Below are 23,776 nucleotides of genomic sequence, written 5' to 3' on the forward strand. Positions count from 1 at the left end.
TCTTTCCCACCCAGTCATATCTTATCAGTATTCTCTGGGAGATGGCAGGAAGGATTTGCTTGCACCAGAGGAGGAAAGAAAAGCCGGGCTTCTCCAACCCACTTGCATATGCCAATGGGTCCAGGAGCAGTTGCTTATTCAGCTGTGATGGAGGTGTTATCATCAACAAGGTGGTTCAGAGCATGTGATCCTGCAGAGCTATGCAACTTCTTTTGTACTGCTGGGGCTAGAACCCAGGGCCTTGCATATGGTGTGTAAGCTTAGTAGTAATACTCTGCCACTAAGTTGCACTCCCTACCCAGCCCCTACCCAGCAACTCTTAAAGTTAAATGGATTGCATGAATACCCATGTTTAAATTAAACCTGATGGGTGGCATTTGGCCAGCCAAGGTCGTTAGGTATATTTTCATTTATATTATATGTTGTTAAGAGAGAGAAGAAAATGCTAATGAACTTCATCCTATATTATCACCTTTAGAAATGAAAGTATGTAATCTTTAATTTTAATCTTTATTATCCTTATTAGAGTACCAGACTCCAATCAGCTCTGCTGTAATTCATTGCATGGTCTTAGAAAGTTAAAACTTAAGTTCTCTAAGGCTATTTCCTTGTTTGGAAAATGAGATAGATAATTCTGACTTCACAGGATCTTTCAAAAGTTGAAGGTTTCACATGTAAAAAGCATCTAGTATAGTGCTGGATCCATGGTCAGCATTTAACAAAGGTTATTTCTCTGTTTTTCACTTCTTGCATAAGTCTTATTTGTTCCTCTATTTGGCAAATCTAACTGGACTTCAGGTATGCAGAAATGATTGATTTACTAGTCACCTCCAACACAGAACAGGTTTTGCTTGATTTTTTTTTTTTGGTACCAGGGATCGAACTCGGGTCCTTGCGCTTGCGCAGCAGGCGGCGAAACCAATGAGCTAAATCCCCGGCCCTGCTTGATTTTCTTTGTAAAATATTTTCTGGACGTTTCTTTAGGTTCATTATTAGTATTCTGAAAATAATCTTTACTATCTTTACATTTGGTCTTTAACCAGATATTACTAGCTATAGCTTGTGACATTTAAAGTGGATTGTCAATTTAATTGAATTACGAGCTCCATTGGAATTTAGTAAGGCACATATCTGGATATGTCTGTTTTAGTCAGGGAGGTGTGACCTTGGGTACTATATCTGGTCCCTGGCCCCTTCCTCTGTGGTGCCATTCCTAGCCACCATAAAGTGAGAAGCCTTTCTCCACCATACCCTTCCATGTTGGAGCCAACTAACCATGGACTAAACCTCTAAAACCATGAGCCAAATTAAATCAAACCTCTCCTCCTTTGAATTGTGGGTGTTGGGGTTTTGTTCCAAAGATGCAAAAGCTGATTAATCCACAGCTCTAAGTAGTTCTTGAAAAGCTTTCACTATTCTCCCATACTTGGAAACTACAAAGCTACAGACAACCCATCATTATAATGCAGAGACCTAACCAAAAAGAAGAAGGAAAATTACTTTATAACTTTTGTTTCTTTGGAAAAGATACCCATAAAATAGGTAGACAGATGAATTTTCCCTCTTTCCATCTCTCCCACCCTATTTCAAGCTTTTTTATCTTATTTTCTAGTAGTAATACTATACAACTCTTTGAAGAAGAAGCTTAATATATCCTATGGGGGCCGAGGAAAGCTATTTGTATAGTATAAATGCAACCTGTAAAGAAAAACTAGAAGGCAAACAAAACTGGCTCAGACATCAAATACCAAGCTTAGGAAATGTAAACATAACTATAAAATGCAAGCACAGTTTTCCTTTACTAATTGTCTTTGACAATCTATTCATTTGAAATATCACATCCATTAATCCATGACTTTGCTAATTATGTTTTTCCTTTTTAATTTTTATTAATACATTTGTAGTACATAATGATTATATTCATTGTGGGAGTTGATACATGTATATAACACATCTTAATTCTTTCTACTTCTGGTTCGTCTCTCCTTAATTACGCTTTCTATTATGAAATTATTTCTTAGTTTTTTGCTTCCTCTTAACAAAAACAGACCTGAAAAGTTTATACATGGAAATATCTAATATTTATTTATGAGAAATTTTTTACTTTATCTGGAATATCTCATTTATCCCAACATGTTTGTAGGATAAGTATTATTATTCCTTAATGTCAAAAGGAGGAAACTAAACTTTAGAGAGATGAGGTTGTTGGCTAAAGGTCATGCAGTCTGTATGTGAGACTGAAATCAAACCCTGGTCCATCTTTACTCCAAAGCTGGCATGTGCTTCTTGTTCCCTAGGCCGTGCGTTCTGGACTAGGACCAGTTTCCTTGGGCTTGAAGTGTGATCTTCCACTGACTTTGTGACCATTTATAGGTTGCTAGACCGCTGGGCCTCATGACCTCATTTCTGTCCCTTTCTTGAAGAACTCTAAAATCCATTCAGCACAGATTTGAACCCAAACCAATGACTCTCCATTTGTAGGCTGTCCTGTGGCATGTTTTATGTCGTTGTCCATGTGGATAGTGACTGTGCCCTTGTTGATGCCACCAGTGAAGGAATGACATCAATCAAACCACTTCAGGGTAGCCTTGCTGTACCTCTTCTCTAGAACAAAGAATTCAAAAGAAGCAAGGAGAAAGCTGTACACACACACACACACACACACACACACACACGTGCATGCACAATAATTACTAGACTGTGTCAAAACACTAGTCCAAAATCCATTTCCTAGCCCTTGTTTAGTTGGTGATAGTATGGATCATCTTACATTTGTAAAGGGAAAGAAACTGATAATATAAAGCATTTATATGATTTTATATAATTCTCTTCTATCACTGTATTTAGAAACTGCTATATAGTTAGTGTTACTTTTAATTGCAAGTAGAAAAAAAGGTAATTATAGTAGTTTATAATTTATTCATTATATATCATGCAATATGTCAGAAGTGAAGCAGTTCCCGAGTTAGATTGATAAGTCCCACTGTTCTGTCTTGAGCATCACTTCTCAGTGATCTCTTTTCTCCCTCAGACAAGGCCTCAGATTCTCTTAGGATACATTACATTGTGCTGTGTTAACTTGGAAGCACATTTTGCCATTTGTAATTCTCTATACACTTGTCTGATTATTTCATTAATGTCTTTTCTTTCTCCACAAAACTGTATACTTCATTAAGATTAATACTATGTCTGTTTCTGCTAACCATTGAATCCCTAGTGGTTAGCTTACATACTTACACCTTCTATTTATTTATTGTGTGCCTGCTATATGCCTGGTGCTGTTTTATGGACACATAGATAAACAAAAAGATGAGTGTCCTGCAAGAGTTCAAAACTGGGACTGGGAGACCCAGAGACAATTAACTGTAGGACCCCAGTGGGAATCCCTTACACTTCACTGTCCAGTCCTCACTTGTGGTCACACTTGGGGCCTTGTGATTTCCCAACCCTGCACAATCTTTGATAGCTTTAATCTTGGAATCCCACGCTCCAACGGCAACTTCCCTTCATTCTACCCTTTCTATCTCATTGCCCCCAAGCCTGTTCTTCAGCCTCTTCAAGATCTCAAGATTCTTGACCCTTCCTCATTCTTTCCATGTTTGTTGTGCTCAGTGTTCAGTCACCTGTCAAGATGAAACTGGTATTTTCTCAAGCCCTTGCAAAAGAAGATGAGCTAGGCTTGGCTTTGCCTGAGGAAAACAACCAATGAGATCTGGCTGAGCCCCTCAGTCTGGTACTGTGCCTCCACCACCTGGCTGGTGACCCATGTGTTGACCTGATACAAACAACTTTTCTCCAAAGAGGCAATGGCAGTTAGATACACCTTGTTGAAATTCTCACTCTCTTTGCTTCTAAGTTATTCTCATCCAGTTCTCTTCTGCACTGATCTAGTTTTCCAGCCTCATTTGCTTGCTCTTCTGCTTGTGTACAATGATTATGTTTCAGAATCCTGAGTCCCTCCCTTACATATGTCCTTACTCTGCAGTATTTCTCAATGCTGGAAACAGCATTGCTGGCCCACTGAGGTAAGTAAGGGTGGCAAAGTTTCTATCTGCCTGACCTGTGATTTTTCTCTGGAACATTCTGCTGTTCAGGAGCAGACCTGGGGGATCCAGATGTTGAGGTTCCTTCTGGGCTAGGAAGATGCCACAAAAGAATGAAGGAGCAAAGGAGTTTAGTATAATTGCAGACTGATCAAAATGATAATCTGTGGAATCAAAGGAGCATAAGGAGGGAAAGACAGAGAGTTAAAGAAATAAAAGAAACAGGAAAGAGCTCCTGGTGTGGAGACCTGGTGACGTCAAAGACTGTTGATACAAGCTGCCTGGTGTTTGGAGAGAATGTTTGATTGGGTGATCTTAAAAGTAGATCAAGGCCTCAGGGTGTAGCTCAGTGGCAGAGTGGGTGCAAGGGGCTGAGTTTAATCCCTACTCTCACCCACAAAAGTAGAGGAATTGCAGGGAGTGTGTGACTGTGCTCTGCAGCGTAGAAGAAAATCACTGGCCATGAGAATGCTAAAGGAACTGAGAGACTAAAGTGTCTGGTCATCCACATGGATATCCAGTTTATCAGTTTATGGAACAAAGTCTTTCTAAAATTTCCTAAAGGTTTGGTCATTGTTGTTCCCTAATCAGGAATCAAACTGGGTTCTTGCCTGTAAAGGTTTTTGAAACAGGAGAAATAGAATAAAGGTAACCATGTCTGCCTACCTTCCCCCATATCTATACACAAAGGTGTTTATTTCTGTACTTAGATTCATTTGTAAAAACAAAGGCAGTCATAGATACAAAAGGGCTCTTAGATGCACAGAGGACTGAAGTCAGAATTCTCTGTTTCAAAAGCACACTTGGGTCCACTTAAAGATTAGGGAATGGGTATAGGTGATAGAGGATGTCCCAAAGATTTCAGATGAACCAACAAGACCCCCCCTGGGGCCAGGGAAGGAAGGGTGGGGCTTCCTCTTTTTTCTTCCCTTTTTATTTCTTGTTCTGAATCTTAATATTGCCAGCCTGGTTGGCCCTGGTTATGGGGTAAGGGTTTTTAGGGGTCTATCTATATTGAGGAGCCTTTACCACCGTGGGACTCATTGGGATGAAGAGAGAAATGTGTCCAGATTCTGATCAGAGCTGTACCCATGGGACAAGTCCCATACTGTTGCACCAGTGGCTGTAAGAAGGATCCATGGCCACTGTCAAAACCATGGCCAGCATGAAGACAGTGGGGGTGTGTGGTGATGGGAAAGGATGGGGAGAAACTAGCAAAGGAGATTAAAAAGGAGCAGTCAGAAGACTATGGGAAGAGCCAGGAGTGTGTAACATCAGCAAAATAAGCAAGTATTTGGGGAGGAGGGTGGGATCACCCATGTCTAGTGGCTAAAGGATGAGATGAGAACCAAGAAGTTACTGATGCATTTGGCAAGATGAAAGTCATCGTGGCTTCAGCAAGAACTGTTCTATGGAGGGCTATGGAGGGGGAAGTCTGACTGGAGTGGTTTAATTAATAAGAGAAAGAGTCCATCTATCTGCTGAGGACTGTCAGGGCAGAGGAGAGTGGAGGACAGTGGAAGGCAGCTGCGGAAAGTAGTTAGAGAAGACCCAGAAGGGTGTCACCTGGGGAATCTTAAGGCTGGTCTAGCAATGTTTGGAATTCAGAGGATTGCTCTTCCAAAGAGGGAGGAAGAAGAGATCCAGGAATGTTAGGGAGGTTGTGGAATTTCTGCTGGACTTTTGGGCTAGTGTGGACAACAACCACCTCTGCTCACCTTTCTATTTCCTAGCTGCTCCTGGAACCCTTGTGACTCTTGGATAATGGATAAGGGTTGGCCACAGCCATCGGTTCAGAGGCAGAGGGAATCTCAGGATTTGTGCCTGGGATCAAAAGCCTCCTCGCTTTCCTTGGGCAGTGCAGTGTGTGGATAGGAAAGTACTTTCTTTCCATGAAGGAGTCAAGTCTGACCACTAAGATGATACTAGGAAGGGCAAGGCTGAAAAAAATCAGCTACAGAAAGCAGTCTTGATGATTTGGCCAACTTTGAACAAGACTGTGGTTAAATTCCATTTTTCCTCTGGACTTTCTCACTTTGAGGAATTGAAATTCTCATGATTACTTAATTCATTTCATTTTCTATTACATTTTTTGTTTATCAGGTGAACATGGATTTATTAGTACTTCTAGCTGGTCATACATATAGCAAAGTGGGCTTCAGAGAAAACTTTAAAAAGGAAAGTAACTCAATCTGTCCCACTGTTTACTAGCATGGAGTCAAACTTCCTGGATGCGTTGCTATGCTCTGTGACCTTAGAGAAATCACTTAGTGTCTCAATGCTTCAATTTGCTCATTTTAAAAATAGGCATAATGCTATTACTTGATATTACTTGATAGATTTGTCATGAAGACTGAATGAGCTGATATTTGTAAAGAGTTTGGCATTTAATAACATTTTATAAGGGTTTGTCCAGTAAATGAAGAGCATTACATCTACAATTTACTACTGAACCCCACTTCTCAAGAGAGTGACTGAACACCTTGATTGAGTCTACATCTTAACACTTACAAAGCATTTATTTGCACAGGGTCTTTTCTCACACAAAAGCCATGTTAGGGGGCAGAACAGATCTTATTTGCCTCTTTTACAACCAAGAATCTGAAGCCAGCTGCTGAAAGATTTGACATCAGGTAAGCTATCACTAGGAAAATAGTTGAATCTCCAAAACCTAGTAGCATGGGAATTAGCACAAAGAATCAACAACTGGGATCTCATCTTATTAAAAAGCTTCTGCACTGCAAAAGAAACCACCAACAGAGCTAAGAGACAACCTACAATGTGGGAAAAAAAGTTTAGCAGCTGTACCTTAGACAAAGGACTACTATCTAGAATATATAAAGAACTGAAAAAATCAGACCCCCCAAATTCAAAGACCTAATTCAAAAATGGGCATCTGAAACCAACAGACACTTTTCAGACAAAGAAGTAAAAGCAGAAAATAAACATATGAAAAAATGTTCAACATCACTGGTCATTCGAGAGATGCAAATGAAAACAACACTGAGATTCCACCTCACCCCAGAAACAATGGCTGCTAACAAGAAATCAACCAATAACAAATGCTGGTGGGGGTATGGGGAGAAAGGAACCCTTCTCCATTGCTAGTGGGAGTGCAGACTGGTGCAACCACTGTGGAAATCATTATGGAGATACCTCAAAGAACTAGGACTAGAGGTCCCATTTGACCCAGCTATTCCTCTGCTGGGTATCTTCCCAAAAGAATTAAAAGAATCATACCATAGCAATATATGTGCACCCATGTTTATAGTGGCACAGTTTGCAATAGCTAAAGCTTGGAAACAGCTCAAATGCCCATCAACTGGAAACTGGATAAAGAAGATGTGGTTTTTTTTAATAAAATGGAGTAGTACTCAGCCATAAAGAACAAAAAACTAGAGTCATTAATAGCCAAATGGATGCATATGGAGGCCATACTCTTAAGTGAAATAAATAGGACACACATGTGTAAATACCGAATAGTTTCTCTAGTATGAGAAACTGAAAGTGTAAATAAAGGTTAAAATGACTAAAATGAATAATTGATAATTTGAAATAGGAAGAAAAGTCCAAAGGGGTAGGGGTGATGGGAGGGGAAGGGGAAAGGAAAGAAGGGAAAGGAAAAATTATGAGAAAAGAAAAAAAAAAATGGAAATGAAGTCTATGTAAATAGGGAAGGGTGGAGGGGTGAAGGGCGCACAGGTAGTGGGAAAAAATAAGAAGCAAGATACATCAGGTACAGGTACAAGCACCCAATGACAAATGTAAATGCATTGTATACCTAAAATGTACCAATAAAAGGACTTAAGGAAAAAAAAAAAAGGAAAACAGTTGAATCTCACTGGGAAACTCTGAATCTGGTGTGAATCATCTGCCTTGGAGTTAGTGGACCCAGAGGAAAGGGAACTGGGGTATTTATATACCACCTCTTTCCAGTCATGAGAGGATGGTAATTTATTGGCAGTTACTTCCTGTCTTACATGAAGCAAAGTGTACTTTGGAGCCCAGAGGAATCCCTCTGGCATCAACAAATGAGTGCTGGCAGTTGAAATTAAGCCAGTGACTAGGAAGATCAGCTCAAGGGGACAGGGACAGCAGCGACCTTATCACCATCGCCGGCAAGTGTGGCTGCAAAATGCAATTTTCAGTTGGACACTTGACTGTTTCGAAGGCAGATAAGGAAACAGGGACATACAGTAGGCTCAATAATGTTCCCTATAGACCAAAAGGTCTATGTCCTAATATGTAGAACTCGTGTGTCCTAACTCTTAAATGGTAAAAGCGGCTTTGCAGATATAGGTTAAGGATATTGAGGTGGGAAGAGGAATCTGGCTTATCTGAGATGACGTGGTGGAGTCACAGGGTTCTTACAGGGAAGAGGTGGGAGGTCAGAGGAGGAAGAAGATGTGATTCTGCTGGGTCTGAAGAAGGAGGGAGGGGACAGGAGCCAGGGCACATAGGCGGCCCCTAGAAATGGAAAAGGGAGAGAAATAGATTCTTCTCCAGACCCCACAGAAGGAACCAGTCTTGGAGACACCTTGGTTTTTAACAACTGACACCCCTAACTCAGAGAGAGCAAATTTGTATTGTTCTAAGCCTCTACATTTGTGGTAATTTGCCACATCAGAAATTGGAAACTAATATAGTAGCGTGAATATTAAATAGATCAGTAGAAAATACCTCGTATGGCAAACAACATGCATAAAGCAGAAACCTCAATTTTCACTATTTTTACCTCACTTACTAAACCTCTTTCCAATCTCAGGAAACAGCACCATTTCATCCATCTGTGTGGGCCATCAACCTGTGTGAGTCATCCTGCATTTCTAACCTTTCTGTCTGCAAATCCTGCTGCCTCTACCTCCAAGATAAGCCCAAATCTTGAAGGTGGTGATGGTTTTATGGGTCTATACTTAACCCAAAACTCATTGAGTTGTATGTATTAAACATGTAAGCTTTTAAAATGTCAATCATACTTCAATAAAGTTGTCAACCAAGAAGAAAATAATGGAGATCCCAAATCTGATTCCCACCTCCCAGTGGAACATTGAGGTCCTCACCAACCTATCCACCTCGCCCCTAGGTTGTTACCACGACAACCTCCCACTTGGTTCCGACTTTCACTCTTTCTCCCTTTAATACAGTCTCCAGAGTACCTTTTACAATATTACAGCAAATCCATCACTCTCTTGCTCAAACCCCTCCAATGGTTTCCGATTTCTTCTGAGTAAAATCCAATGTGCTCACCCTGATTGAAAACCACTGCTTGATCTGGTCCTACCTGCTTTTCACCCTTGTTTCCAGGACCCTAGTCTATAGCACTGGTTTTCTCAGTATTTCTCATACAGGCCCAGGTGGTAGCTGTTGCAGGACCTTTGCATTTGCTGTTGGCTTTGCCTGGAACCCTTCTCCTGCACATATCCGTACAGGCTCCCTCACTCCACTCAGGTTTCCACTCAGGTGTTAATCCGGTCAAGCATTCTGACTATCTCTCTCTCACTTTGCTGTTTAGGAACTCTAGATGCGAATTCACCTTTCTTTCCAACACTTCTCCAATAGTTAACATGAAATTACCTTAACCATCTGCCTTCTTGATTAAAATATAAATTCTAGGAGGACTAAGACTATATTGTTACCTGCTCTATCCCCAGTGCCAGAGTGCTTGGCACATAGTTCACTAAATATTTGTTGATTGAAAAGGTATGTATGATCTTTTTAGATATGGTTTTTCCTTTGAGGTATCATGGATAGTTAAGGACAGTGGGGACTTCCCACAGAGCTGTGGTTTCCTGAGAACATACAGTGCATTTTTATGTAACCACCCACATCTTCTACATCTCTGTGCCTGAAAGAGAAATTGGTCTTCAGCTCCCACAAGTCCTGTCAAGCTAGAAGAAAAATTGAGAACCAACTGTGATTTCAGTGAAAGTACAAATCCTCCAACACAGCCCTTTTCAATCCCAAATAAATCTTTTTGTGCTTTCAAAGAAGAAGGACCATTGTTTCCATCAAGTATGTGGTTGTTAGGTGTTGGCTGATTAATTATAGCAAATTCTCATCTGGTATTCTTAACCTAACCATTTCTAGCTCATATCCAAATCCCCCAGTTTTAAAATGGCCATGATTTATTTTTGCCCTTAATTTCTTATGTTATTTTAAAATGTTTTAAAAGGTAAATTTTAAAGAAGCCCCTTTGATGAATTAACTTATCAAAATTCCCTCTTTCCTTATATTTCTTTTTTTTTGTTTATTTTTCTTTTCTCATCTCCCTCTTTTAACCAATCTCAATGAAGTGTATAGCGATCTCCTAGAATCCTCCTGAGGCTCCAAAGTTTTTCAACTGTTCAATTCACCCTTTTCCGTGTATTCACCCTCTGGTTTTTCAGGGTGGCTACAAATTGAACTCAGCTGGTGAGGTTGAACAATACTTGGTTGCACTGTGGTGCTGCCTAGGCATTGGCTCTGGAAAAGCTCCCCAGGTGATTCTAGGTAAGAAGTATCCCACCTAATCCCTCTCACTAAGGTCGTTAGAAGCCTGCCTTGAAATATTCATATATCTCCTTAAATTTATAGGGATTTGAGTTTTGCATGATGATTCAGAGTTTTCATGGCACACTCACTAAAGGAAATGTTTCCTTACTTGGTTTTATAGTTCTGAGCGGTTTGCAAAGCTATTTCTCTGGTTCCTCCCAGCATCCTTGTGGCGTGGGCCTTCAGCGGTGAGAGGCAGTGGTGTTAGAGCAGTGGTCTACAGTTAGCTCGAGGGCTGCCAGATTTAACTGAACAAATAAACAATAAAAAATAACCCCACCAAAATAGAAGGTCCGATTAAATTGAAATCTAGTAATTTCTTGGTATAGGTGCAATCTTTGGGATAGACTTACACTCAAAAAATTGTTTTTTCTGACATTCAAACTTAACTGGTGTCACCCAAAAAAACAAGCAGAGCATCTCCAAAGATAATGAAGTAATTTGGGAATTAAGATTGCTATGGGAATATGCATGACTTCATAAACTATGTGAGTATTCAGAGAAGCAAAGGGAGACAAGAGGTTTTAAAGGTGAAATGGTAAGGGTTGTATAAATATTTTTAAAACAATTAGCAGGGATGGCATCAGGCAGCTGGACAGGCAGTTGCTGGGCAGATGTCCTCACAGAAGTGTGTGTGTGCGTGTGTGGGGTTGTGGTGGCACTGTGCAAAGTTGTACTTCTGACAGTCTAGTGATAATTCTTACCAGGCATACATGCTTATGATTCCCTATTTTGTGACATCCTAGCTTTATTTATTTGTTGTTAGGGTTTGTTATGTCAAAACACAATTGACTCAATTTGATTTTGACCACTTTGACACCGGGCAACTGTATACTTTATCTGCCTACTCTGTACTCCAGTGCCCATGCCTCCGCTGCAGCTTAGGTGAGTGGTTTATGTCATCCTCTTGTTTTCCTATAATCTCCCGGGATTAGACAATTTCAGATCTGGGTCCACACCCTTTTTCTCCTCTGCATGGGCATGTCACTATCCTTAGAAAGAGCCTTCTAGAATTCATTCACAGCTCTTTCTTTGTCTCCCTTCCGAATCTTCTTTCTGTGGCCAAATTTTTCATACAGTCAGGCTGATTTTCAAAAATCCAGCATTTATTGAGTACTTTCCTGGTGCCAGGCATTGTAACTACACATTTTGTGCTCACTGTTTCATTCATTCTTTATAAGACCCTTGGAGGTAGGTACAATTTCTAATTTTAGTATAGGTGCTGTCGAAGTGGGCACTGTAGGTAGCATTTCCTAGCTACCTACCTAGGGCTATTTCTTCTTTAAGATAGAAAAAGAACCCCAGAATTCAGGAAAGGTTAAGCAGTTTCTTAGGGCTGTAAAACTTGGAAGTGTCAAAGTTGGGGGTAGAACTTGGGGCTGTCTGACACCAGAGCCTTTTTTCTTATGTAGCATGCTAGGAAAACAAGAAAATTGCACTAAAAGTCTCTTGGCTTTACTAATCAAGTTTTGCAGCTTGCTCAGTTTGCCTTTCTGTAGCTCCTTGGATTTGGAACAACCATTGAATAAACCTTTTCCCTTCCAAGTGGGTGGCTTAGGAGATTAGAGGTGTTGACAATACAGCAATCCATCAGACAGGTGCATATTCTGGGGAACCTTGTCTATAACCCTGAAAAGAAGTGTCACCACAGGGCTTTTGAAGAAAGATGTCAGCACTCATTGCCAGCACAATAAACTCTAAATCACCCCAGTGACAATGTTATTTAAACACATTTGCTGAAGCTAAAGGGCAAATACTTGATGCTGAATCTGGGCAATGGGTCACAAATACTACATATCAAAGAGGCTTTTTCTAAGTGCCCCCTATCTTTTTTGGTAAAAGCTGCTCCTTGTGCTTTAACATTCTGTAAATATTTGTGCAAATAGTGTATACTGGCAAATGTCTCAACAGGAAAGCAGCCTTCATAACGCCAAGCAAAATTGTAATTAGCAACACAAAAGAAAAGGAATTTGTCTTTCATCTCAGTGCTTATAAACTGTCAGTACTTAACGCAGCTGGAAGCTTCAGAAAAGATAATTTGCAAAAGCTGGTTTTTGTGAGCTTCTGTGAGTCGGTTCTATACCCTAATATAAAAATATTCACTTGAGAACTCTTTGTTCCCTTCACTATTTAACATTAATCTTGTTAATTATGAAAGGTGTTGTTAAAAAATTCCTTTAAAATATCAGGAATGTTAAAGGGAACATTTTGCTTCGTGGGGATGAGTGGCTCATCTTGTCTAGAAATGACTACCTAAGTGGTTTATTTGATGGAAGGGGAGGGGGTGGGCTTGCTAGCACCAGCTGCAGAAGCCAGTGCACTGGGCCCATCTATGGAAGGCTGTTAGTTCACTCCTTTCTTGGACTTCACAGTCCTCCTCAATAAGTTGTCTTGGGCTTGCAGTTGTGTGCAGATGCTGGAAATTCCTAGGCAAGAGTGCTCCAGTTCTGAGCACATTTATGGCCCAGAGTCCTTTGCCACTTGATGTGAGAACAGGATGGCTGGCCAAGTCTGTAAACAGCCAATGCTCCGCCGACCCTTTGGTGATCTTTCTAGCTGTTTAACTTCGGCTTTGCTGTCATTTCTGCAGACCTGCAAGGGAGCATTTTGGTATGTGTATAAAGCACATTGTTGTATGGCCCCCAACCTGAATCTCCAGACCGGTGGTTAAGCATGCAGACTTCTGGTCTCTACCCGAGACCTACTGAACTGCAATGGGGATGGATGGATGCACCAAGACATAGGAATCTGCCTCATAAACAGATCTCCAGGGACTCTCAGGCACCTGAGCTAGAAAATCACTACAGTAAAGGAAGCATCTTTTACCTGCCAGCCCTGACTTCCTTGCCATTGTCTTCCCTCCAGCATTACCTCTGGCATCCTTTGGATCCCCAGGCAGAACAACCCTTATCTGTATTCTAGAGATCATCTCAGCTACTCTGTTTAACTGGTTTACTGGAGTGATTTTTTTTTTCCTCTTCTGAGGCAAGCATCATTTCTGGGTCATTTTTAAATTCATCCCTAACATGATGTCTGGCACTTAGGATTCATTTAATGTTCACTGCACACATTGATCTTTGGTGTAATGCTGCACTTTGAGGAAATCTCAATTTGAAAGTACAGACGAGAAGATGTAATTAAGGCAGAGACTTGAGGGAGAAAGCACGTGGAGGGGCCAGGGAGCATCTTCCATTCTTGCCTCACCGTGACTCACAACATGGTCACCACTGCCAGTGTCATCACATCATCATCTTTGCCATCTGCTTTTTACTGATCACCCTGTGCAGGTACTGCATGAAGTACTTAACAGGCATTATCTCATTTAATCCTCACACTACTTTCCTCCTGTGCAGATGAGGAAACTGAAGGATGGCCTAAGGTTACGTGGGTATAAAATGGTCAAACAGCAGAGCTGGAGTAAGCACTTGGCTCAAACTCAGAGGCTAACGTTTAAACATGAATGATTAAAAGCACCTCTGTTGAAGAGTTTGCTCCTCTATTGATTGAGGTAGACCAAACCTTAAATCACAGGTGCCCAGCCTTTTTGGCACCAAGAAACTGGTTTTAGGGAAGACAATTTCTCCACAGACTGGCCTGGGGGGTGGTTTGGGGATGATTCAAGTGCATTATACTTATTGTACCATTTATTTCTATTATTAATCATAATGGGATAATTATACAATCATAGGGAGCCCTGGTCTTGTCTTCCTGCAGTAAGAGAGTCCATCTGGGAGTGATGGGAGGCAGCGGCACCACAGTGTGCTGCTTGTGTCCGTTCTACTTCATAATCCCCCTTTGGGCTGCCACTGGCCAGAGCTTGTCTAAGGTTACCACATCCTCCTTTCACATTTAAATGCTTTGACATAGTTTGGCATTAAATGCTTAAAGCACAATTGTAGAAAACCGCAGTGCCATAAATACTCATAGTGCCCTATAAACCAAAACTCATGCCAAAGACAACTCATCATATCTGGCTGTTGAGTTTTTACACATTGGTCATGTACTTTTAGAGAGCTGTCCCTATAAGCTAATGGAGTTTCCCCCTGTGGTGGTGGCTGGGGCTTTCCAAATATGTCCAGGTGTGTTTTGTTAATGATTTATAAATCCAAAAGAATTATTTGCCATCTGATGCAAAGCAAAGCCTTGAGGTTTATCAAAAAGGTGATCAGTGGCCTGAGAACCCACTAGCAAGGAGAGATGATAATGCTCCCTGGGGCTCCAAGAACAGGTGAGAAGAGTCCAGCTCTGAGGCTTTTGTGCATAACAGCTTCTGCTGCCAATGGAAACACCTAAGGAATGGCTGCCTTACATTTAGGAAGACATTTTAAGGTCCACAATTCACATTCAGGTAATATGGCACACATAAACAATCCTAGTATTCCATTTAGCAAAGGCTTAAGATGGAGATAGGCATAGAAAGTGAAAAGCATACCATGTGCCTGAGGGATATGTGAAGGCTTAAACGTATCCCCTCATCCTGAAATGTTGGAAACTTAATCTCCAAATTCATGTTTTTCCTGGTACCGGGGATCGAACTCAGGACCTTGAGCTTGCCAGGCAGTCACGATGCCACTGAGCTACATCCCTGGCCCTCCCAAATTCATATATTAATGGTGTCTGGGGGTGGGGTCTTTGGGAGGTCATTAGGATTAGATGAGGTCCTGAGGGTGAGGTTCCCATGGTGAAAACAGTGGCTTTATAAAAAAAGAAAAAGGAAGACCCAAACTAGTTGCTTGCTATGTCTCAGCATGCGGTGGCCTTCACCAGGTTATGGGGCAGCAAGACGGTGGCTCTAGGCCCTTTGACTTTCCAGCCTCCAGAGCTGAGTTAAATAAACCTCTACAGTATTCGTTATAAATCACCCAGTGTATGGTATTCCACTGCAGTAAGAGAAAGCAGACTAAGACAGAGTATCAGAGGGTCTTCTGTGGGTTGAGGTGCTTGAAAACAATTCCATGAAAATTTCAAAATGTAATATATATATATATATTTATTTATTTTGCCGTCAGCTCCAAGTTCAGTGTAGAGGAACAACAAAAATACTTCAAACACGTGGTCCTCACCCTCTGAACAATGTCTGAAATTGCAATGAGCGTATGGGTCACCCGGGGAGCTGGTTAAAATGCAGATTCCTGTACTCATCGGGAGTGACTGGAGGAAAATCCCTGGAGATACTGGGGCACTGCTATTTGTCCCCCTGGCCTATTATACTCAGTCCTCCTTATCTAAGCATTCTGTATTTGTGGATTCAACCAACTAAGGATTGAAAATACCTGAAAAAAATTGTATCTGTACTGAACATGTACTTTTTCCTTGACGTTATTCCCGAAACAATATATTTACACAGCATTTATATTGTATTAGATACTAGAATTAATCTAGGGATGAGTTAGAGTGTACAGGAGGAGGATATGCATACATCACATGCAAATATTATGCCAACTTATAGAAGGGACTGGAACATGCACAGATTTTGGTATCACGGCTGGTTATCAATCAGCTATAAATTGGTGGCTATCACAGCTTCTTTCCTGGCCAGAAGTTCTCTGGAAAAGGGCCAGAAAGCTGGAGGGAGGTGTGCCCCAAGGAAGTCAAAAGGCAATCCTTGGACCCCAGAACAGCTGCTAACAGGAAATAAAGTGAGGCAATGCAAGACTAGCTAAAATAAAGGCTCTGTCAGTCAGTGTCTGCGACCTTTCAGTGGATGTCATTTTCTTTCTCATAGATAGGATTTCACTTCCCCGAGATACTAAATCATGTGCATACAATGGATCCCACACTTTGAGATTTATTTTGGGGAACTCTTAAACACAATAGATTTATGATGGTTTGTGGAAATTTGCTCAGGAATAAAAAGCTGTGGATAGAACTGTGAGTGTAGTAATAGCTAACACTTTCAATAGGTTAGCGGCACCTGGAAGAAAAACAAACAGAAATCTGGCTTTGAGCTCATGTTACCCATGGGCGCTGTGGACCACATCGTCCTCCTGTTGTGCCAAAGGCAGTGCTCTGTCTGAGCTTTCTGCACAAGGAACCTGGGCTCATGGTAACAATGAGAATCAGAAAGGTGCACGCTCACCAGGATTGTTTTCAGATGTCAGAATATAAAAAGACTAAAAAGTATAAGCTTGGAGGTGTGACTGATTAGGTGGCCAACTGGGAACAGGATTTGTGATCTGGATAAGCAAGACTGTCTGCCCATAGCAGTCCATACGGATAGATGCTTTCTTTTCTTTAGTGTGTGTGTGTGTGTGTGTATACTGGGAGACTGAACCCAGGGCTTCACACATTCTAGGCAAGTGCCCTACCGCTGACCTGTACCCTAACCTGTAAGATACTTTTCTTAACAGCAATTTGTATTTCATTTCTTGTCTAAGGGATGTAAGACAGACTAACTCTCATCCAAAATGCTCAAGAACCAGAAATGTTTTAGATTTCAGGGTTTTTCAGATTTTGAAATAACTTCCATACAGACTTTACTAATCCCCAAATCCCTAATCCAAATGTCCCTCTGCTAACCCAAAAATAGAGAATCTGAAAATTTTTGAGTGTACAAATTTTTGGACTTCAGAGCATTCTAGATGCTCAACCTGTAATATTTACTGTTTATAACCTATAACTGCTCAAATTAACTTGAACATTTAAGATCATTTCTTTCCATTTAATGAAGCTTCCAAACCAAATCACAGTGCTGCAGTTTTTACTTCAAATTGCAGTACAGTTAAGCACATTTATTTCTATGCTACAGGCCTTCGGATGATAGCCTACTTTTCAAAGATCAGCCTATGAATTCTGGGAAGAGTAGGGTGATGCCTGTTGGTTCTTTATTTTTTAAAAATTTTTTTGGTACTGGGGATCGAACTCGGGACCTTGTGCTTGTGAGGCAGGTGGCGGCACCACTGAGCTAAATCCCCGGCCTTGTTGGGTCTTTATTCATGATCTCCACTTAAATTTTGAACACTTGGTGTATTTTCAATGGCAGGAAACCAGGGACAAGTCTGATAAACTGGCCCTACAACCAGTTTTCTTATTTGAAAGAAGATACTTTTATATCATTTGTTTTTTTGCCAAATTAATAAAGGGCAGCTCATCCCAACTGGCTGTAGGTGATTAACCCTTGTGAAGGGTCTCTGCTTCTCAAGTGATTATGCACTTACTGTGTTCTAGCTTCACAAGAAATTATGTATTGTATTTTGTATTAAGGTCAAGTCAGTAGGCTGAATTTGTTTCTTTTGCAGTGTGAAATGATCACATTCATTGTAGGGAGTTGGTACCTGTACATAACACGTCTTAATTCTTTTTATTTCCCCTGTCCCTCCCCTGCCTCCCTCTGTCTCTTAGTAGTAGGGTCCCTCTTTTCTCATTTCCCCATGCCATAAGTAACTCCAACAGGAAAGCAAACTGAACCAGTTAGGAATTAAGCAGTCACATTTTAATCGATAAATATGAACATTTGTTAACCAGTTACTAGGTAAGGAAAATACACTAAAATATGAAGAATTCAAAAGATACTACCATCTTGAAAACAAAGTGCCCAAAATCTTTGCTATAAACTTCTTCACAGAATTAGAGGCAACAAAAACACTTACTCAGAATAATACTTGGAATAATTGTAAAAGTTCCAAGTATATTTTAACACTATAACAAATTATTTTGCACATGAAGTGGAAATGGCTCTTTTGGCACATAGTTAGATTATCTGACAACTTAATGAATAAATGATTGAATGGATGAATTGCTGAACATCAAGGTAATATGTTCACATGATGGGCCAGGCTTATATCCACTCCTTGATCTTCTGCTGCCTCGCTAGCCCTTGCTCTGTTCTGCATCACAGGAAACCACATTTCCCAGGGTCCCTAGCTGCCAGACAGGGATGGAATGGTAAGATGGCGGCTGAAGACGTGAGGACAGGAAACCCAAGGCCAGGGTATTTCTCGATGTCTGACTCAGCTCTGACATTGTCACCACCACAGGCAGTGGCTTTGCCCTTACCATGGCTCCATTTTGCACAATCCCTCAGTAGTCCTAGCTCCCATCAGGGAGACCCCACCATCATCCCAGTTTCGGTGGCTGATCCCAGCTGCTGGTTCAGGAGACCACACCCTCTCCCATTGTCCTCACAGTCCCAGGAGTGCCAACAGCCTTCTGCTGTCTGGCTTAAAAAAAATAATCTTCAATGAACTCAATTTCCTATATTAAATTCCCTCTATGGGAACACCTACAATGATTTCTGGTTTTTGGACCGGATCCTCACTGATATATGTTAGAGTCATTAGATTGTTTCCTCCTCTCACTTACCTGGGAATGCTTGCATAACAATCTGCCCTCAACCAATGAAAAATCACTCAAACTACACAATACAGGCCAATGACTATCTCTTCAGCTGTTTTTTGTCAAGAGTGAAGATTTGTTTTGCCAAGTGCCAATATGACTCCACTCCACCAATGTTATCACCAGTTACAGTGGACACAGCCACGAGTTTTCTCCTGAGGTCATTTCTGTTGCAGGTACTAAGTGCAATTAACAAAGTGAAAGAAATACAAACAGAAAAATTAACCTTAAGAGGAAATTACACAGTCATCAAATGAATAACATAGTAAAAAAGAAAAGGCTCTGAAAATTCAGAGGCCATAATTCAGCACCAGAATGTTTCTTCCCTGTTGAATCAATACAGTTTTCTGAAATTAAAATCTTACAACATTTCTGGATATTTCAAGAGCATCAAAATAGTAATAATGATCTGACTCATCCACAAATGGCCCCTAGCTTCTGGGCTAGAAGGAACAGTTACTTGCAGAAGTAGAGTTCTTTGGTGAGCATGGAGACCACGCATGGGATCTGCTTCTTCTCGTTGAAACGCGGGTCATCACACTGGGACTCAAAGTGCCTGGCCACGCTGTAGTTCACCCTGGTGAGGATCTGCATGATCTCCAGCTCTTTGCCATGCTTCTCCAGGATGGAGCAGAGAGCCTGCACAAACCAGGAACCTGTTCCCGGGTTCCTCCAAGAGTAATAGCCTTTGACGGGAAAGAAATAAGAAGCTCTGATGAGCTAACTCTGGTCGCTGCTCCCCACACCAATGAGAAGGAACTTGCAGTGTCTGGGGCCTTCACACCTGCTTTTCAGAAATGATTTCCCCCTACTCTGCATAAAAGTCACTAATGAGAATCATGGTGGTGTTCTGAGAGCAAACATCTCCGGTGGAAAGAACTTCATGAAGATGCTCAAAAGTACACTGGACATTCCAGCATGGAAATCCAGTAACATGCAACATCACTCAAGGCCAGGGCTGGTGGGTACTGCTAGAGAACTCTCCTGCATCTCTTTTGATGCAATCACCCCTGTAGTACCTAGGAGATACCTAAAGGAAAGTGAGACACATCTGCACAGGGGGATTTCCACAGGAAAGGTGGAGGACCACTCCACAACTCTCCAGCTTCTCAGCATCCTTTTGGAATGAGTGCTACTTTCTAACCCAAGCCTAGAAAAGAGCTTTGTAAAGAACCTCAGAAAAATCTGAGACGTGTTCTTGCTGTTCGGCAATAAAGAAGAAATGTAGAGGCAAAAGGTTCTGAGTAACTGAGGGCTGAGGCAGGACAGCCTGCTGCCTGGGGGGGCTGGGAGTGTCAGGGGAAGGGACGTGTCTCTCGTGAACCACATATGGTCTATGGGATGGAAAGATGGCTCTTGGGCTATCCTGGGTCCTGGTCAAAAAGTCTTCTTGAAGGGGCAAGAAGAGCTCAGGAAAAAGAGGATGCTCATGGGTCTGGGGGATGTTCAGGAACTGAGGGAGGAATGGAGGTATAATGAGAATTCCTTCCTGCAGCCCACAGCACTGGCAACTACCCTCATGAGGCCCGAGCTTGATGCTGTAACAGTATGACAATGCATTCATCTTTAGGGGGAGTCAATTACACTGCCTCATTCAGTGCAGGGACCTGGTAAGGCTGGGCAGACACTATCATCTCCCTGGGCTGTGCCCTCTGACCATTCTCCTAAAAGGGCTGCAAGGTGACCATTCAAAAGGGCAAATGGCATCCTATGACTCTGTGACTGAAAAGAGTTTCTTTGCCTATCTTTATCAGGGTGAAGTTCAGGCTGCTTAGCATTGCACACAGGGACCACAATATGGTCCTTTGCCTGCCTGTTCAGGTTTGACCCGAGCCATACCCCGTCACATGCTGTGGTATGGACTGAACTGTGCCTCCCTCTTGAAATTCACATTTGAAGTCCCAGCATCCAACGTGACTGCTTGGAGACGGGGCCTTTAAGGAGGTAATTAAGGTGAAATAAGGTCACATGGGTGGGACTCTGATCCAAAGGATGAGTGTCCTTACAAGAAGAGATACCAGAGCATTCATTCAGGCTTGTGCTCACTCACTCCCCTCCAGCCTTTCTCTCATCATAGAAGACGGCTGGTTACAAGCCAGAAAGAGCCCTCACAGGAAACCAAACCGGCCAGTACCTCATCTTGGGCTTCCCAGCTGCCAGAACTACGAGAAAAAATGTCTGCCGGTAAAGCCACTCACTCCGTGGTATCTTGTTCTATCAGCTGGGGCACCGATACATAACATTCTACAGTTGGGCCCTGAGTTTTACCAAACACATTGGGCTATTTGAGCCAGAACTGGCTGTCAAGCCGCCCTTCTCTGCCTCTGTGGGTGAATTTTCAAGACTCAGTGGCAGCAGTTCCTTTTTTAGGAAAATCTCTGTCATCTGCCTCCCTAGAAGAGTTTATTTTTCCTGAGTTCCTTCAGACCTTGCTCAGGGTACCTGTATCTCCACCACTGGGCTTGTTAATATCGGTCTGTTTCACAAGATCGGGAAGACCAAACTGCTTTCTATCTCATACAATCCTTAAAACTTGTGCAGTTACTGTTCTCGCCAAATGCCACCTGCAGATCCTACCAGAACTGCTTTTTCCAAACACACTGACCTATTCCCAGGAAGCGCTTGCCAAAACTGCTGTCACAGCTAGCAGAGTTCTAACTTAGTGATGGCTTGTGCCTAAAACAAAGGAAGGACTCTCACTGAACAGACCTAGGCGAGGACAGTGCTTGGTAAATAACGGGTGACACGTTCACACGGCAATTCCTGGCTCCTGCGCACAGGCAGCAGGGTAAAGGACCCTGGTCTGAGCCACAGCTCGGATGTCAGGCACTGAAACCTCTGTCTGACTCAAGCTTATTTATTTTTCCATCTGTAAAATCAGGGCAGCAATAAAGCCTTCCCTAACTACCCACACAATTACTGTAAGGATGATGACATAAGGGAAAAGACCCCCCCCAACACTCAAGTTATAAAGTACTATAGAAATGGGGTTTTTTTACAATTACTATTAATAATAGCAATAACAAATGAGATAATTCTGCTTTTCTGTAAAGAAAAGTGAATATATCCCTATGGAAGGCAGAATAATGGTCCTGAAATGCCCACACCCTACCTGAAACCTGGTACTATGTTACCTTTTGTGCACAAAGGACTTTGTAGGTGTGATTAAGGTTACAGAACTGAGACGGGGGATGATCCTGCCAGGCCCAGGTGAATCACCAGAGACCTTTCCTGGCACTGGCCAGAAAGAGACCGGAATGTGACGACAGAGGAAGAGTCAGAGGGAAGTGAGGTTGATGGTTTTAAATGGAGACAAGGGCAGCAAGCCAAGGAATACAGGAAGTTCTAACATACTGGAATAAAAAGGAAGAAATGAATTACCCTCTAAGCCTCCAGAAAAAGGTAGCCCTGTCAGTTCATGTTGGTATTTTAACCTTCAGACTGCAAAATAATGCATTTATGATTATGATTTAATAAACTGTGAGGCACAAGTTGAGTATCTCTTATCTAAAATGCTTGGGAGCAGAAGTGTTTCAGGTTTTAGAGCTTTTAGATTCTGGAACACATGTATAGACTTTAAGGGTTGAACATCCTTAATAAGAAAATGCCAAATCTGAAATGCTCCAAAATCCAAACTTTTGCAGGTAATTCTGGCACTCCAAGAGTTGTGAATTTTAAATCATTTCAGATTAGAACACTGAAATTGTAATTAACTACTACAGCCATAGGAAAATATGACAAACAGCAAGCCTGCAGCTGGATGGCTGAAATGGACTGGTAAGGTTAGCAATGGGCTGGATACCTGGAACCGTGGAATAAGCGAAGAGAAAGTCAGCTTCCACCGGGATCTTATAGTGTGGGTTAACATCGGTGTCACCGATGGGGCCTGAGTCAGCCTGGATCCCATCATCGAGCTCCGTCCCTCGGCAAGCCTGAATGTCAAAGCAAAGATCACTCATGGAGTCAGAAACAGAAATGCTGTTCTCTGCTGTGCGTCAGGGGCACAGGACGCGTGTGGCACATACTAGGAGCTCAGTGATTGTCTGGTGAATGAATGGTGAATCGAGCTACTAATCAGAGCAAAGCACTGCATTGCAATGTGATACAATGTTAACACAAATGCCAACCATTTACAGACGGGAAAAACAACCCCAAATTTGCATATCCCAATAGGAATAGAATGGAGATTTGCAAGGTTGATGCCAGCCCAAGTTACTCTGTGGTCTTTTCCCATTTTCCACTATCCTGGCTTTGAAAAGTGATTACCTGAATGAAGAAGAGTTTGGGTTTCTCTAAAAGGGTTTTGCATCGATCGCCCCGAAAATGGGCTGTCAAATCCTTTATTGGTGTACTGCCATCTTTTCCATAAATTAAATTTTCCTCTCCATGGCTTAACAAGATGCAGGCGAAGCAGGCTGAATTGGTGTGGTCCTCCTCAGAAGCTGCAAGCAAGCAACGTGCACACAGGAACATTCAAACTCGGGTCCTGTGGGGCTGTAGATGCAGCGCTCTGCAGGCAGCCTTGGCCGTGCCGACGACCATGACAAGACGGGCCGGGAGGGCCCGAGGAGGGGCAGGGACCGGGCTTCTCTGGAAGACGGGGCTTTGTTTGGATCACCCTCCGAAGGGGACGAGGACGAGCCCCAGTGAAGACAAGGCAGAAGAGAGTTCTGCCATTCTTACTTGCTCTGAAACCAGGACGAGGTAGTCTCGCGAGGAGTGACCCCAAGTACCCGGATGGTCCAGGAGCGGTGGGAAGGCAGTACACTGGGGGCAGGAGGGTGGAGCCCCGCTGTCCCCTAGCTCTGTGACGCTGGGCACGCTACTGCTAGCAGGCTGTCCCGTGTCTCAGTTTCCTTGTCTGTAAA

At 42.2% G+C, this 23,776-nt stretch overlaps 1 protein-coding gene across 2 annotated transcripts in view; it reads right to left on the reverse strand.

Moving 5' to 3' along the window:
- Casp7 (caspase 7) overlaps nt 1-23,776 on the reverse strand; it is a 52,855-nt gene that overhangs the window by 336 nt on the left and 28,743 nt on the right. Inside the window, exons 5-7 of one of the 2 annotated variants that reach the window (XM_087185289.1) lie at nt 23,175-23,350; nt 22,711-22,840; nt 19,369-19,594 (exon numbers count right to left, since the gene is read on the reverse strand). In XM_087185289.1, the coding sequence (XP_087041415.1) occupies nt 19,369-19,594; nt 22,711-22,840; nt 23,175-23,350 (532 nt within the window). Of the gene's footprint in view, nt 1-17,984; nt 19,595-22,710; nt 22,841-23,174; nt 23,351-23,776 lie in introns of those variants that run through there. The other variant, XM_004838892.4, reaches the window with a different exon arrangement.

The sequence above is a fragment of the Heterocephalus glaber genome, unplaced genomic scaffold (genome assembly GCF_053883595.1).
Source record: "Heterocephalus glaber isolate CG9 unplaced genomic scaffold, H.glaber_assembly_v1.0 deba00001497, whole genome shotgun sequence".
In the NCBI taxonomy this organism is placed as follows: Eukaryota; Metazoa; Chordata; class Mammalia; order Rodentia; family Bathyergidae; genus Heterocephalus; species Heterocephalus glaber.